Source organism: Perissodus microlepis, chromosome 5, assembly GCF_051167445.1.
Source record: "Perissodus microlepis isolate ML-2025 ecotype Zambia chromosome 5, ASM5116744v1, whole genome shotgun sequence".
Taxonomy (NCBI): domain Eukaryota; kingdom Metazoa; phylum Chordata; class Actinopteri; order Cichliformes; family Cichlidae; genus Perissodus; species Perissodus microlepis.
The window spans coordinates 9,532,197-9,547,421 of record NC_140465.1 but is presented as its reverse complement, the minus strand read 5'-3'; the positions used below and the strand labels follow the sequence as shown (position 1 = coordinate 9,547,421).

Here is a 15,225-nt window from a genome sequence, read left to right as displayed (position 1 = left end):
TTTTGAAAGTGACACTGATATTTGAATAGTTTTGCATGTGCCTGTACCAGTTTGTGTTGCAGAAGTTATTTATGGTTGGGGAGCCTTTACTTGAGTCAGTGCATTTGGAGGAACCACAAATAACCGAGCTGAGGGAGAAGATCCGTAATGTTCTAATACAAGCAACCATACCCCTCAGGGCTTATGCTGCTGAGTATGAGAAGTACTTAGAGCTGCACAATTTGGACATGCAAGCTTACATTCTCACGTAAGTCTGTGTTTGCAGTGATGTGCCCACTTTTCACAAGTGTGAGATGTGGGTCTGTTGGATATGTGGCCTATTACTGAATGAACTCGTGCTTTTCTTGTTTCTCTGTTTCTCTCATGTCCCCATCATTTGGCTACCAGATCTTGTGATGCAGAAATGACATCCCAAGAACTGAAAAAAGAGGTGCAGCAGCATCTCAAAGAAAAGAGAATAATTGAACAGTCCTTGCCATCCTCCCTAGTGATTGGTCCATTTCATGTTTGTGTTAACGGGGTACGCAAGTCTCTCTCAGAAAAGAGAAAGGAGTTAGCCACGGCACTACTAGACCACCTTGCTCTGAAGCTACGTATTCAGGTTGACCAGGTAAGGCTAAATATTTTCTTCTATTGAGAACATGAATAATAATAACTTTAATTGCTATTTATTTATTCATTTATTTATTTTTATTTATTTTTAAAGACATCCTTAAATTCAGCTTGAAATGACATTTTTCTTGTTTTTCTCTTAAATTTTGGTTATTTTTTTATGTGTAGGCATGTGAAGAATGTGAAATTATTAACAGAAAGCTACGTGAGAAACCCTTTGGCATCGAGGAACTGAGTGAAAAGAGGCAGTGGATGAAACAAATCCCAGAACAGCTTAAGAGTTACAAGGTCGAATGGGTGAAGTGGGTGTTTCTGTAGTACATATTAAATTAAGAATTACTTTATGAATCCATCCTTCTTTTTCTAATCTGCAAACAGGAACGTCTTGCCAAGACCTTGTCAGACTACGAGCTCATAGAAGAATTTTTCCACTCTCTTCCCAACAATGATGTCAACAAAAAGTAAGTGTATGATTATCGTTAGTTAAAAGGGAATTTGTTTTAGATACCTTGTAGGAGACTTTGTGAGATTTATAGTGACTTATCTGTGCAGGTGGAAAGCCATTGAATGGCCACAAAAGATAATCAACCAAATGGAACCAGTAGCCACCCAGCACTTGGAGGATGAGGAGTGCTTCCGCAAGATCCATCTAACTGAGCAGAGCAACTTTGAGGAGCATTTAGCTAATCTACAGGTCGACTCAATCTACTATATTTTTTTACTTTTAGCTTTTCTTTCCAAGCTCCTTAGACTACAATGACCTGGATGACTGAGAACCTTCACAGACTTTTAGCTGGAGGTTTCTTCCTGTTAAAACTGAGTTTTTTTTTATACCAAATGTCGCCAAGAGCATCTTCAAAGGGGGTCATTTGTTTGTTGGAGTTTTGTCTGTATTTTTGTAGGGTCTTTACCTTACAAAATAAAGTGCCCTGGAGCAACTCTTGTTGTGAATTGGTGCTATGTAGATATAACTGATTTGAATTGTTTTTTGCTTTATTAAGCAGACACTTAGAGCAGCGCATGTGTCCAATATATGACAGAGCTTCTAATTATACTGATGTTGCATGGTTCTAAAGTAGTCACTGTATGTTTCTAGATGATTGTTGCTAGGTTTGCGAGCCAAGGAGGCATTGATCATGCCCATGAGATGGCCAACAAGGTCAGACAGAGAAGCAAGCAACTTAAGGAGTGCCAAACTATGGCCCAAACTTACAACAACAGGGAACGCTTGTTCGGCATGACAGTCACAAATGTAAGTAAAACAGTGGCTCGGGTTAAAGGATTTTTGTGTGATTAATTCAAAAACTAAAGAGTATCTATTTATTATGGGCATTAATGTTTATTACAGTATGACCGTGTGCAGAAGCTTGTAAAAGACTTCCAGCCTTATAGAGATTTATGGACCACCACCTCTGATTGGCTACACTGGAGTGAAAGCTGGTTCTGTGACCCACTGTCTTCCATTGATCCTGAGCAGGTTGAGCACATTGTCACTGAAGCCTACAAGACCATCCACAAATGTATTAAACAGTTCAACGACATTCCTGGTAGGTGATACGTGTATTACCATTTAAACTTCACAAAGCTGTGCCTTCCATTTCAAAATATGACTGACATTGTTGTTTTTTAATGGGCTTTTCTTGGTGTCTTACACAACTCTAGACTGCCAAATGGTGGCAAATCTAATTCTCAGCAAGATTGAGGACTTCCGTCCTTACGTCCCTCTAATTCAGGGACTTAGGAACCCAGGGATGAAGAGCCGCCACTGGGAGATGCTTTCAGAACGCACTCAAATTAAAGTCATGCCTAAAGCCAACTTGACCTTGTCTCACTGCCTGGAGCTTGGCCTACAGAACTACGTGGATGACATAGCTCAAGTGGCCGAGGTGGCTGGGAAAGAATACTCTATTGAACAGGTGCTGCTGAACAAGAATCCTTGTTTAAACTGTTTCATATAGTGTTTGTAAAAAAATTTTAATGTTGTGTCTTTTTTTTAATCCTCTGCAAAATGTAGTTCAGTTAGGGATGCTTCTGCTGTTTTAAAGCACTAGGGACTCTACTCATTTTGGCTATGTACACTGTCAATGTGTGATTTTTTTTTTTTTAGCTAAAACCGATGCTGCTTCCTCTTTTCTCCCATACCTTTTCACCCAGGCCCTGGAAAAGATGGAAAAAGAGTGGTCCACAGTAGTCATTGATGTTTTGCCCTACAAGAACACAGGAACTTACATTTTAACGAGCCCAGATGAAGTGTCTCAGTTGCTCGATGACCACATTGTCATGACACAGAGCATGTCCTTGTCACCCTTCAAAAAAACATTTGAGGCACGAATCAGCTCCTGGGAGAGCAAGCTCAGAATGACTCAGGTGCACAACATAGACACCTATCAGCTGTGGAAGTCTTGTGATTTGTGTTTCTCATGTTGTGCTGCTGCCCTCTTTTGGTGTATACAGGATGTACTGGAGGAGTGGCTGATGTGCCAGCGTTCGTGGCTGTACCTAGAACCCATATTCAGTTCTGATGACATCAATCAGCAGCTGCCTACAGAAGGAAAAAGATACCAGCAAATGGAGCAAAATTGGAGGAGTATTATGAAAAGTGCCTTTAATAATCGAAAGGTCAGAGACAGGCTTAGAGTTCTGTGTGGAACTAGAGAATACTGGTGGTTCACAAGTTGTTGTGGACTATATATGATTGTTTTTGTGAATGTTTCTAGGTGATCGAACTGTTTCCAGATGCTCATCTACTAACGCAACTTAAGAATTGTAACGGACTTTTGGAACAGGTGCAGAAGGGTCTCAGTGAGTACTTGGAAACGAAACGAAGTTTATTCCCCAGGTAAGACACAGAAAAAATGGATCAGTGTTAAAAATATATATATTTTTTAATTAATTGTTTTTTTTTTTTAATTTTACGTGAAGAGCTTTTGTAAATCACCTTTTTCCACATCCCAAACAGTGAGGAAACCCCTCAAAACTGCCTTTTCCTGTTTCCTGTTATAAAGATTTTGAGTGTAGGTAACAAAGTAACTGTGTTTGATGCACCCTAAATATTTGCTTGTAGGTTTTACTTCCTGTCAGATGATGAGCTCCTGGAGATTCTGTCCCAAACCAAAGATCCCACTGCAGTTCAGCCACACCTGCGTAAATGCTTCGAGAATATTGCACAGGTTTGCTTTGGCTCACTATTACATGTTAAGACAACATGTGCAAAACATGGCTAAAGTAGTTAAGTAGTGAAGTTGGATTTCTGTCATTTCTTAGCTTCAGTTTCAGTCAGACCTGCAGATCACACACATGTACTCTGGAGAAGGGGAACAGGTAAAACTGTTCTTTCCAGTTTGTCCTACTGGTAATGTGGAGGACTGGCTGAGGGATGTGGAGAAGTCTATGAAAGCTACTTTAAGAGATAACATTGACCGGTCACTCAAAGACTACCATGAGGTACATGAACCTGAATTTTATTGTTTTTCACACGTAATAGGCATTACAATAAGATGCTATGTGATTTCTTTTCTCAGCAACCACGTGTAGAGTGGGTGTTATCATGGCCTGGTCAAGTGGTGATAGCAGGCTGTCAGGTCTTCTGGACCGCTGAGGTGTCAGACGCTTTGGAGCAGAGAAACTTAGCCACTCGTCTTTATCCCCAACTACAGACACAGGTGTGGATGTGATTTAGACTAGCCAGTCAAAAATATTGCCATTTTATTGCTCTCATTGCACTGAACACTGTTCACACAAGAGTCTAACAACATTGTTAACATTCTACCTTTTTTTGTGAAGTTGGGGGACTTGGTGAAGCTTGTGCGAGGACAGCTCTCCAAGATGCAGCGAGCTGTGTTGTCTGCTCTTATTGTCATAGAAGTCCATGCTAAAGATGTAGCAGCCAAAATGGTGGAGCAAGAGGTCTCAAGCATCAATGACTTTGAGTGGATCAGCCAACTAAGGTTTCCTTCTTATTTTGCTGTTGTTTTTACTTCTGAACTTTGGAGTTTCTTCATGTGAAACATTGTAGGTGCAGAAGGAGTGTTACATTTATGCGATGCTGTTTGTAGATACTACTGGGCAAAAGGTGATTTGTATATCCGCGCAGTGAATGCAGAATTTCTGTATGGCTACGAGTACCTTGGTAACTCTGGGCGGCTGGTCATCACTCCACTCACTGACAGGTAAAGGTTACTCTACCCTGTTTTTAACTGAATATCATTCACCAATTTGAACACTAATCTGGCTTTTTTAGATGCTACTTGACCCTGACAGGAGCTCTGCACCTGAAGTTTGGAGGGGCACCCGCAGGTCCAGCAGGCACAGGAAAGACAGAAACAACTAAAGACCTTGGAAAGGCTCTGGCGATCCAGACGGTAGTTTTCAACTGTTCTGATCAGCTGGACTTTATTGCAATGGGCAAATTTCTCAAAGGACTGGCCAGGTAACAGCTTGTTGGTATGACACAATGATTCAGCTGTTACAAAATGTAGCACCGTACATTTGTGATTCCTTATCTGGCTCACACTTTGTAGCTCTGGTGCCTGGGCCTGCTTTGATGAGTTTAATCGTATTGATGTTGAAGTGTTGTCCGTGGTGGCGCAGCAGATCACCACTATACAAAAGGCCCAGCAGCAACGGGTGAGAAGCTGATTGCACTTTTTTACACTTTCACACCCCCCTACCTACCAGCTACAGATTTAAGTATCACTTAAATATGTATACATATATTTCACCTAATTCTTTTTATAAAAGATAATTATGCATGTTATGTATGTTATTTTTTTAGGCAGAGAGGTTTGTGTTCGAGGGGGTAGAGATCCCTCTTGTCCCCTCTTGTGCGGTATTCATCACTATGAATCCTGGTTATGCTGGCCGCACAGAACTGCCTGACAATCTCAAGGTTTGACATGATAACTCGAACTTAAGTAATTGTGTCATTGTAACACTGAGGATAAGCTGATGAGGTTCAACAAATGAGATCACATCTTCCACAGGCCCTGTTTCGTCCCGTGGCCATGATGGTCCCTAACTATGCGATGATAGCTGAGATCTCCCTATACTCATTTGGCTTCAGTGATGCCAAAGTTCTCTCCAACAAGATCACAACAACTTTCAAACTCTCCTCTGAACAGCTGAGCTCTCAGGTATGAACTCAGAGGAGTCTTCATACCTCCTCATAGATGCTATAAATGGCACCACCAGTGTCATTTACAGCAGAAAACTGAAACGATTGTATTTTATACAGAATCTGCCACAGTTGGGAGTGATACACTACTCTCTACCAGTGAGCATTTTTATCACTCATTGGTAGAGAGTCTTCAAATTTTCTGCTTTTTTCTGGTAATTTTTTGTGGTTTGTGTAGTTTTGCTTTAATATTGATGTTCATGTTTGTTGTTTACTAAATGATGAGAACTAAACTGCAGTAAATCTGGTCAGTTTGAACAGAAATTCATTTTTGTTTTTATTAGTTCTTGACTTTGTAAAATTGGCAAATAGGACATTAAACTGTATGTACAGTCATAATGTTACAAAGAGTTGAACTCTGTGATGACCTTTGTGTTTTGTCCTGTGAAGGATCATTATGATTTTGGTATGAGAGCTGTTAAGACTGTGATCTCAGCTGCTGGAAACCTAAAAAGGGAAAATCCTAACATGAACGAGGTGCCATTATTTTTCTCTTGTGTGTATCTAGAAGTAGATTTGTGAGCTGTGAAAAATCTTTTGATTACAAATTTAAAAATGATATTATTTTACAATCTGTCCTGTAGGAGCTGATTTGTCTTCGGGCCATTCAAGATGTCAATGTACCAAAGTTTTTACAGGACGACCTGAAGCTCTTCAATGGCATCGTGTCTGATCTTTTCCCCAAGATAAAACAGGAGCCGATCAATTATGGCACACTGGAAGAGTCCATTCGTAATGTCTGCACCGCAAAGAACCTTAAAGATGTCGATGGTCAGTGTTTCTAAAAGTGTTTCTTTTGTCTTTATTTTTGAGTGAGTTAATAACAGAACTGGTGGGCATTCCAGGGTATATTAATAAGTGTATTCAGCTGTATGAAACCACTGTGGTGAGACATGGCCTGATGTTGGTGGGACCTTCTGGATCAGGGAAAACCAAAGTGAGTCATTTTCATGTTGTTCTTGTGTTTAATGTTTTTGTTTTACTTTATCTTAATAAACACTGTGCATTTTAGTGTTATGAGATTCTAGGTGCAGCAATAACAGCTCTGGAGGGCCAGCCCTCTGTGAGCGGTGGTGTCTACGAGGCTGTTCAAACATATGTCCTCAACCCAAAGTCAATTACCATGGGACAACTTTATGGAGAGTATGACCTGCTCACACATGAGTGGTAAGAATGCCCCTTCTGACACAATTTATAGAGGAGTTTAAAAAAAGGCACCAACATTTTGGCTTTTTTTCCCACCCCTGTAGGACAGACGGTATCCTCTCGTGTCTTATTCGCCAAGGCGTAGCATCTATGGACCAGAAGAAAAAGTGGTACATGTTTGACGGGCCAGTGGATGCTGTGTGGATTGAGAACTTGAACACTGTCCTGGATGACAACAAAAAGCTTTGTCTCAGCTCTGGCGAAATCATTAAGCTCACCGACGTAAGATGAAGGTTTCGTTTTCCCAACCTTGGGTTTTCAGTCAGTCTGTTATCCCTTCACCAATTTTGTTTTGCATCTTTCTCGAGTAGGTAATGACCATGATGTTTGAGGTGCAGGACCTGGCAGTTGCGTCTCCGGCTACAGTGTCTCGCTGTGGTATGGTTTACTTGGAGCCAAGTATTCTGGGACTCACCCCTTTCACAGAGTGCTGGCTGAGGCAAATTCCTAAAGCCCTGAAACCATACAAAGAGATGCTCAGCTCTCTGTTTGACAGGTTTCTGCAGGTAAAAGAGTAGTCAACATAACTGAGACAGTACAATATTAAAGCTTCTGGCTGTTACAGTGTTTATAAAAACAGTTTAATTCTCTGTATTTTATTCAGGACTCCATTACATTTGTCCGCACTTCAGTAAAGGAGGTCATCGCATCTCTGGACAGCAACCTTACCTGTAGTCTGCTTAAAATGATGGACTGCTTTTTCACTCCCTTCAATATTAAAGAGGTTCGTGTCAATCTTGGCTGTGTCAGAATGTCTCTTATAATACTCATTCTTCCCTCACAAGTCTTTCATTATTGTTTAGGGTGAGAGGCCACCACCTCAAGCGAAATTGGACCATCTAAAGGAGCTGATTGAGCCCTGGTTCTTTTTCTGTCTGGTGTGGAGTGTAGGAGCCACAGGAGATGCAGCTAGTTGCCAGCGCTTCAGTGCGTGGCTCAGAAACAAAATGGCAGAAGAGAGGGTCAGCTTATCATCTTTGCTTTGGCATCCCAGACACATTGAATATATATTAAGTATAATATATGTCCACTGGATAATTTTTGACAGCAGTTTATTTCAACATTGTAAATGTATTTCTCCTTCAGATCAACTTGTGTTTTCCAGAAGAAGGCTCGGTGTATGACTACAGACTTGATGATGGAATAAGGAATCAGGATGGTGACGATGAAGATGAGGGAGGAAAAGTAAACGAACAGAAATTTTTGCATAGATGTTAGATGAAACTATCGATTCATTTTTTGCTGAGTCAGCCTTTTTTCTGTACTATAGGTCCAGTGGGTCAGCTGGATGAAGTATGCAGAGAGTGTAGTAATCACCCCAGAAACAAATTTTTCAGACATTATTGTTCCAACTGCAGACACAGTGAGAATGTCTTTCCTGTTGGATATGCTTTTAACCAACAAGAAACCTGTGAGTGCAGCTTCCTGTAATTAAAGTAATTTTTAAGGTTTTCAATGGAAAGTTGAAAATGTTGAAAAGATTAAAACAGTTTAATCTGTTTAATGTGTGTGTGTGTTTCCAGGTGCTCTGTATTGGGCCAACTGGCACAGGAAAGACCCTGACCATGTCAAATAAGTTGCTAAATAGCATGCCTGCTGAGTATATCACGCACTTCCTCATGTTCTCTGCCCGCACTTCAGCCAATCAGACTCAAGATTTCATTGACAGCAAAGTAGACAAAAGGTACCGAGATGTGTTCCAACTTAAACCAACTAGATATTTTCAGCAAGGCAACAGTATCGCTGAGCCTCGCCCTTTGATTGGTGCATGTGCTTGTGTGTCAGGTGGAAAGGTGTGTTTGGACCTCCAATAGGGAAGTACTTTGTATTTTTCATCGATGACCTAAACATGCCCATGTTGGAGACCTATGGTGCTCAGCCTCCCATTGAACTGCTGAGGCAGTGGATGGACCACGGAGGCTGGTACGACAGGACTCAGATAGGTGAGAGCTTTCAGCCTATTTCATGTTCTCACTTTTACTGTTCCCAGGAATATTTCTGTGTAAACATTTGAACCTTTTAGCTTCATTTTGTATTAATTGCCTAGTTGTACCATCTGAGGGCATTCTTACAACATTGATCGTTCATGTTCCAACACTAAAATTTGTGTTTTATTTCAATATTTTGGATCAGAAATGAAGCGTTCATAGTATTGAGGTTCTCTTTTTGTTTGTACACAGGGACTTTCAGGCAACTAGTGGATATCAATTTTGCCTGTGCCATGGGACCCCCAGGTGGAGGGCGAAACCCGATAACTCATCGCTTCACACGCCACTTCAACTTCTTGTCCTTTACTGAACTGGATGATGCCAGCAAGAAAAACATTTTTTCTACCATTCTAGGAAGTTGGATGGGTAAGCAGAACTACCGAGTCCTACCACTGGGTTTGAATTTAAGACCACATGTTAACGTTATGTTAGTGAATGCAGGATAGATATTAGCCTAAAAACCTTTCTGGCTCATTATTTGTTCTCTTTCACATGGAAATATGAATAAAAAGGAACCAGGCAGTGAGTTTAGGAATACAGAAAATGGAAATGTTCCTAATACTCAGTCAGTTTTATACGTGTGTTTCTTTAATACAAAAAGAACCAAAGTGTTTTTGAATTATGGTCAGGTAAAACAGCTCAATTGTTAAATGGAGGATTTTGGAAAAAACAAACTTGGACCAGTGCTTTGTGAAAGTCTTCCAATCTAATGCATTTCTTTATTTCTCTGTGTGTCTCTCTATCTCTCTCTTTTTTTCCTATCAGCACCCGTACCAACAATCCAGCCACTGAATGAGTCTCTTGTAGATGCCACTATCCGAGTCTACTCTACCATTACCTCCCAGCTGCTCCCAACTCCAGCCAAATCCCATTACACTTTCAATCTCAGAGATCTATCCAAAGTCTTTCAGGGGATCCTCATGGCTGAAGCTAGAATGATAGAGGTAAGTCTGACATGATTAGTTATGTTGGTAGTTATGATTAAATAGTCATATTTATAATGTTGAATACGTTGTAGGTCTATCCTTTCGTTTCCTAATGTCACATGACTTTACTCTTTACTGTAACCAATGAAATAAGTAACGTCATTACATTATAGCACTTTAAGATCGACCTGCAAAACTCAGACGACAGGACTTACAGATATGAGCGGAGCATTAATAATTCAGTGGCAACTGCTGAGATTATTTTAAAATCCCAAGTCCAAAGTTAGCTTTTTTGTTTGGGTTTTTTTTGCTTGTTTATTTTAGGATAAAGTACAACTGCTCCACCTGTGGTACCACGAAAGCTGCCGGATTTTCCAGGACCGCCTGGTGTGTGATGAGGATAGAGAGTGGTTCAAAGGGGTCCTGAAAGACTGCATTGAAGAATTTGACTGCTGCTTTGAAGAGGTTGTCCCCTGCCATCCTGTTTTGTACGGAGATTTCATGGATCCCAGAGCTGACCACAAAGGCTATAAACTCATAGATGACAAAGAGAAGGTGAGCGCTGTTACTCCAGCCTTAAAAATTGTTTCGGTGGGTGATTTTTTTTTTCTTTTCACTTTTTCAAACAGCTGATTTATAATCATGGATCTTTTTCTGTTGGCCTCATGAATGTGTTTTTCTCCTTTCAGCAGAACTGATTTTAATCTTGTTTTTCTTTATATGAAATTGTCTAGTTGGTAAAAGTAATGGAGGAGTACATGGAAGACTACAATCACATCAGCATGACCAAGATGAAGCTGGTGCTCTTTATGGACGCCATTGAGCACGTGTGTCGTATCAGGCGGATCTTGCGGCAGCCCCTAGGCAATGCCCTGCTCCTTGGAGTGGGTGGCAGTGGACGCCAGTCACTCACTAAGCTGGCCTCTTATATGTAAGATTCCTATCATTCTTATAGCTGAGATGTATTTGAGATGTAGATTCAGTAACATACAACTATCAGCCTTTGGTTGCTTTTATTTTACATTAAAGTTTAATTGTTATAGAAACATGGAGAATGTGCTCCAATCATGTTGTGGCTCAGCTTTCACAAAGCATTTGTTCATACTCAGATCAGAATATAAGTGTTTCCAGATTGAGCTCTCTAAGAACTATGGCCACACTGAGTGGAGAGAAGATGTTAAAAACATCATGTTCAAGGCAGGCCTCCAGAACCAGCAGATCACCTTCCTCTTTGTAGACACACAGGTATACTGCCGCACATTCTTACCATCTGATATTCTTGACTGTATAATAAGCTGAAGAAACTACATGTGTGGATATGTACTTTTACTTCCTATGCAAAACCTGAGTCAATTTTTAAACTCACTGTTAAAAGTTAACTGTTAAATGTCCAATCACCAGATTAAGAGTGAGTTGTTCCTGGAGGATATCAACAGCATTTTGAATAGCGGTGATGTGCCCAACCTGTATACATCAGATGAGCAGGAGCGTATCCTGATGGGAATGAAGCCAGTGGTGCTAGACCTGGGCCACCAGCCAACTAAAGCCAATCTTATGGCTGCCTACATCAGGAGAGTTCGCAGCAATATTCACACTGTTCTCTGCATGAGGTTAGTAACGCTGAGTTTTAATGTGTAATCTCCCTTTCCTGCTGCTTATATTTCCATTCTTCTTTTTTTCCACTACAGTCCCATCGGTGAGGTGTTTCGTGCACGAATGAGGCAGTTTCCTTCACTGGTGACGTGTTGTACCATAGACTGGTTCAGCACTTGGCCAGAGGAGGCTCTCCTGGCTGTGGCCACATCATTTCTTAGTGAGATACCTCAAGTGGAAGCAAACCCAACTGCCATGAGGGGACTGGTGAGAATCCTGGATTTTGTGTCTATGCATGTAGACAAAGCCAGAAAGCACTATGTTCAAAGTATATGTAATAAAAATAAGACATTGTAGCAACCATGGTGATAGCTTTCACACATTTAAACATGAAGCCAATTTGCCACTGGTGTTAAGTTTGAGAGTTAGCATTGTATGCTTTCCTTTTTCATGGGTTAATTGATCATTTTTATTCCCTATATAGTCAGCATCTGTCTTTATGCTTTCTTTTTTCACATTAAGGGCCAAATAAGTTTAAAAAAAAAACATCCTGCTCTGTTCTAAAATCCTTCATTATTTGCAACTATGCACAAAATTGTTCAGACCTAAGAGATAAAAATGAATCGTTTGGAAATTTTAGGGAAAATGTACAGTAATCTGAAAAATGACTCTTAAGCTGTTACGGGTTTGTGTTTTGCTGTGCAAATAATCTGCATTTCTGCTTCTGCTGTTTGGATTTAGAGCAAATGTAAAAGTTTCTAATGCATTAATATACACAAAAAGCAGCTTCCAGGTCTCTACAACACAGTTTTATCCTTTGATTTTGTAAGGTGACACAAATAGCTACACTAGTGACTATATTTTTTTTTTCCTAACTGATTTTTTTTTTGTAGACAACAATGTGTGTGAGGATTCACCAGATGGTGGCCAGGAAGAGTGAACAGTACATGGCTGAACTATCTCGACACAATTATGTCACACCTAAAAGCTACCTGGAACTGTTCAAAATCTTCTCAGATCTCATTAGACGCAAAAAAGAAGAGCTGTCTGGTGCTCGACAACGCATGAATACTGGTCTGGAGAAGGCAAGGCATTGCATAATAACAAGAAAATTCATGGTTCACGGTTTAAATTCATGCATTTAATGAGAAGTCTTAGTTGAATGTCTGTTATATGATGGTCCTGTAGCTTCTTAGCACTGCTGAAGGTGTGAGTAAAATGCAAGAGGAGCTGGAGACTATGAGACCTCTTTTGGAGGAGGCTGCTAAGGACGCTAAAGTTACCATGGAGACCATTAAAGTAAGAAAACATTAATGTAGTTTTCTTGACCACAATACAGTCAGAGTTAGAGCAACCAAATCTGGGACCAGTTTCTTTTGTTCAGCATTGTATGAGGTGTGTATGCTTTGTATGTGTATGTTGAGTGTAATTCTTACTCTGCATTACTAGAAAGACACAGTGGTTGCAGAGGAGACCCGTAGGTCAGTGCAAGAAGAGGAGGCAAAAGCTTCAGAGAAGGCCCGTGTTGCAGGAGCCATTGCAGCAGATGCTCAGAGAGACTTAGACGAAGCTCTGCCAGCCTTGGATGCTGCCCTGGCCAGCCTCAAGTCACTCAACAAGAATGATGTCACTGAGGTCAGGGATTTTGATAATGACTGGCTAAGATATTTATCACATATCAGATATGTGCAGATGTACAGTATCAGTATCTTTTTAGTTGTTTTTTTGTTTGGGGGGTTTATATAGGTGCGAGCCATGCAGCGACCTCCTCAAGGTGTAAAGCTGGTTATTGAAGCAGTGTGCATTATGAAAGGCATCAAACCCAAAAAGGTACCTGGGGAGAAACCTGGCACCAAGGTTGATGACTACTGGGAGCCTGGGAAGGGTCTGCTCCAGGACCCTGGAAAGTTTCTGGAAAGTCTCTTCAAATATGATAAGGTGTAGTATGTATTGACGAGAACGTTATTGTTGACGTTCTCAAATTTGAGTTTATGCTTCAAGTTTCAGTGTTTGATGTTTGCAGTGTATTAAATGCAGCTTTTTCTGCCTCCTATACTGCAGGATAACATCCCAGAGAATGTGATCAGCTTAATCCAGCCATATATAGATAATGAGGAATTTCAGCCAGCTTCCATTGCCAAGATTTCCAAAGCTTGCACTTCCATTTGCCAGTGGGTGCGAGCCATGCATGCATATAACTTTGTGGCGAAGGCTGTGGAACCTAAAAGGGTAAAACTGTGTTAATTATCTATGTGTAACATACATAGATATAGTAATATGTCTTTCAGATAACAGAGTCATCAAAACAGTAAATGTGTAAATTTGCGTGCAGATAGCTCTCCAGGCAGCCCAAGAGGACTTAGCAGAAACCCAGCGAAATCTGGATAAAGCCAAAGAGAAACTGGCAGGAGTTGAAGCTGGGATTGCCACTTTGCAGGCCAAGTACCAGGACTGCCTAGCTAAGAAGGACGAGCTGGACAATAAGTATCAACTATGTGAGGCTCGCCTCGTCCGAGCAGACAAGGTTAGACAACCGGGAGAAAAAATTAGCATTACAGTTACAACCCACATGGCCAAATCAAGCAGTTAGAAACAACACATTAACTTATATAGTAATGCAATTGTTTCAGTCTATATACTAAAACTGTTTGGAACATATACATAAATATGAAAAAATAAAACAACAGAAAGCAGAAAGGTTTACGGTACCAGTTACTATGTGTCCTTAAATGTTAGTCTGTTTTTATATTTCCCAGCTTATTGGTGGATTGGCAGATGAAAAAGTGCGTTGGAAGGAGACAGTACAACATTTGGATTACATGATCAGTAACGTAGCCGGTGACATGCTTCTGTCTGCAGGATATATTGCATACTTGGGACCCTTCACTGTAAGTTTATCATAATAAAATGTTGCACTGTATCTGTCTATATTCCTCATTTTAGCATGTCTCCATCTGGTCCTCTCCCACAATACAATATACTGTATATGCAGTTATCAATGAAGCATAATTTGTGTGTTGATTATTTTTGTTTTTTTGTTTGTTTGTTTGTTTGTTTGTTTATTTGGGGGGGTTTTTTGGGGGGGGGGGGGGGGGGGGCAGGGAGAGTACCGAGCAGCCATGGCTAAAGAATTGCTGAAAGGTTTCAAAGAGCTGGGTGTTCCACACACTGATGGACCCAACCTGGTCACCACTTTGGGAGATCCAGTGAACATCCGCACCTGGCAGGTTGGAGGCAATTTATTTATAGGAGTGGCTTATTTTGTTTTTTTTAATTTGACTTTTTATTGTGTTAATGTTATTTTTTATTTCTATGTGCCTGTAGATAGCAGGTTTGCCCAAGGACAACCTTTCTGTGGAAAATGGTGTGATTTCTCAGTACTCTCTGCGCTGGGCTCTCTTCATTGATCCTCAGGGACAAGCAAACACATGGATTAAAAACATGGTGAGGTCAAACTGTGCTGATTATGTCAAAACTTGAGAGAAGAAAAAGAGCAGTATTTGGATATACACTGCCCAAAAAAGATAAAGGAACACTTTAACATACATTTAACTATACAGATATTTACTTGGGATTGTGTTAGGAATTACAGGATGCCACATTGTTTGATGGAAATGAAAATGATTGACCTACAGAAGGCTGAAAAGATGAGAAGGGGAAGATGTCAGTGGCCTCTACCTGTAAAATTATTGCTGTTTTTGCCTCATTGACCCTCCAGTGTACCTGT

The 15,225-nt window shown here is 40.6% G+C and overlaps 1 protein-coding gene across 1 annotated transcript in view; it reads left to right on the top strand.

The window, feature by feature from the left end:
* Positions 1 to 15,225, top strand: part of dnah1 (dynein, axonemal, heavy chain 1) — a 28,396-nt gene that overhangs the window by 5,496 nt on the left and 7,675 nt on the right. Inside the window, exons 13-60 of the mRNA XM_084927717.1 lie at positions 51 to 247; positions 388 to 610; positions 781 to 900; positions 991 to 1,073; positions 1,165 to 1,306; positions 1,709 to 1,864; positions 1,961 to 2,159; positions 2,275 to 2,528; positions 2,767 to 2,979; positions 3,067 to 3,231; positions 3,330 to 3,451; positions 3,677 to 3,782; positions 3,877 to 4,056; positions 4,134 to 4,274; positions 4,396 to 4,559; positions 4,668 to 4,781; positions 4,853 to 5,041; positions 5,133 to 5,238; positions 5,387 to 5,500; positions 5,595 to 5,744; positions 6,176 to 6,262; positions 6,370 to 6,556; positions 6,631 to 6,722; positions 6,798 to 6,952; positions 7,036 to 7,213; positions 7,303 to 7,497; positions 7,596 to 7,715; positions 7,795 to 7,953; positions 8,078 to 8,176; positions 8,262 to 8,402; positions 8,515 to 8,675; positions 8,777 to 8,934; positions 9,172 to 9,345; positions 9,745 to 9,923; positions 10,230 to 10,460; positions 10,640 to 10,836; positions 11,015 to 11,150; positions 11,307 to 11,515; positions 11,594 to 11,765; positions 12,392 to 12,583; positions 12,687 to 12,797; positions 12,948 to 13,133; positions 13,245 to 13,436; positions 13,560 to 13,727; positions 13,831 to 14,022; positions 14,255 to 14,386; positions 14,600 to 14,725; positions 14,823 to 14,942. Of these exons, the coding sequence (XP_084783843.1) occupies positions 51 to 247; positions 388 to 610; positions 781 to 900; positions 991 to 1,073; positions 1,165 to 1,306; positions 1,709 to 1,864; positions 1,961 to 2,159; positions 2,275 to 2,528; positions 2,767 to 2,979; positions 3,067 to 3,231; positions 3,330 to 3,451; positions 3,677 to 3,782; positions 3,877 to 4,056; positions 4,134 to 4,274; positions 4,396 to 4,559; positions 4,668 to 4,781; positions 4,853 to 5,041; positions 5,133 to 5,238; positions 5,387 to 5,500; positions 5,595 to 5,744; positions 6,176 to 6,262; positions 6,370 to 6,556; positions 6,631 to 6,722; positions 6,798 to 6,952; positions 7,036 to 7,213; positions 7,303 to 7,497; positions 7,596 to 7,715; positions 7,795 to 7,953; positions 8,078 to 8,176; positions 8,262 to 8,402; positions 8,515 to 8,675; positions 8,777 to 8,934; positions 9,172 to 9,345; positions 9,745 to 9,923; positions 10,230 to 10,460; positions 10,640 to 10,836; positions 11,015 to 11,150; positions 11,307 to 11,515; positions 11,594 to 11,765; positions 12,392 to 12,583; positions 12,687 to 12,797; positions 12,948 to 13,133; positions 13,245 to 13,436; positions 13,560 to 13,727; positions 13,831 to 14,022; positions 14,255 to 14,386; positions 14,600 to 14,725; positions 14,823 to 14,942 (7,587 nt within the window). The remainder of the gene's footprint in view (positions 1 to 50; positions 248 to 387; positions 611 to 780; positions 901 to 990; positions 1,074 to 1,164; positions 1,307 to 1,708; positions 1,865 to 1,960; positions 2,160 to 2,274; positions 2,529 to 2,766; positions 2,980 to 3,066; positions 3,232 to 3,329; positions 3,452 to 3,676; positions 3,783 to 3,876; positions 4,057 to 4,133; positions 4,275 to 4,395; positions 4,560 to 4,667; positions 4,782 to 4,852; positions 5,042 to 5,132; positions 5,239 to 5,386; positions 5,501 to 5,594; positions 5,745 to 6,175; positions 6,263 to 6,369; positions 6,557 to 6,630; positions 6,723 to 6,797; positions 6,953 to 7,035; positions 7,214 to 7,302; positions 7,498 to 7,595; positions 7,716 to 7,794; positions 7,954 to 8,077; positions 8,177 to 8,261; positions 8,403 to 8,514; positions 8,676 to 8,776; positions 8,935 to 9,171; positions 9,346 to 9,744; positions 9,924 to 10,229; positions 10,461 to 10,639; positions 10,837 to 11,014; positions 11,151 to 11,306; positions 11,516 to 11,593; positions 11,766 to 12,391; positions 12,584 to 12,686; positions 12,798 to 12,947; positions 13,134 to 13,244; positions 13,437 to 13,559; positions 13,728 to 13,830; positions 14,023 to 14,254; positions 14,387 to 14,599; positions 14,726 to 14,822; positions 14,943 to 15,225) is intronic.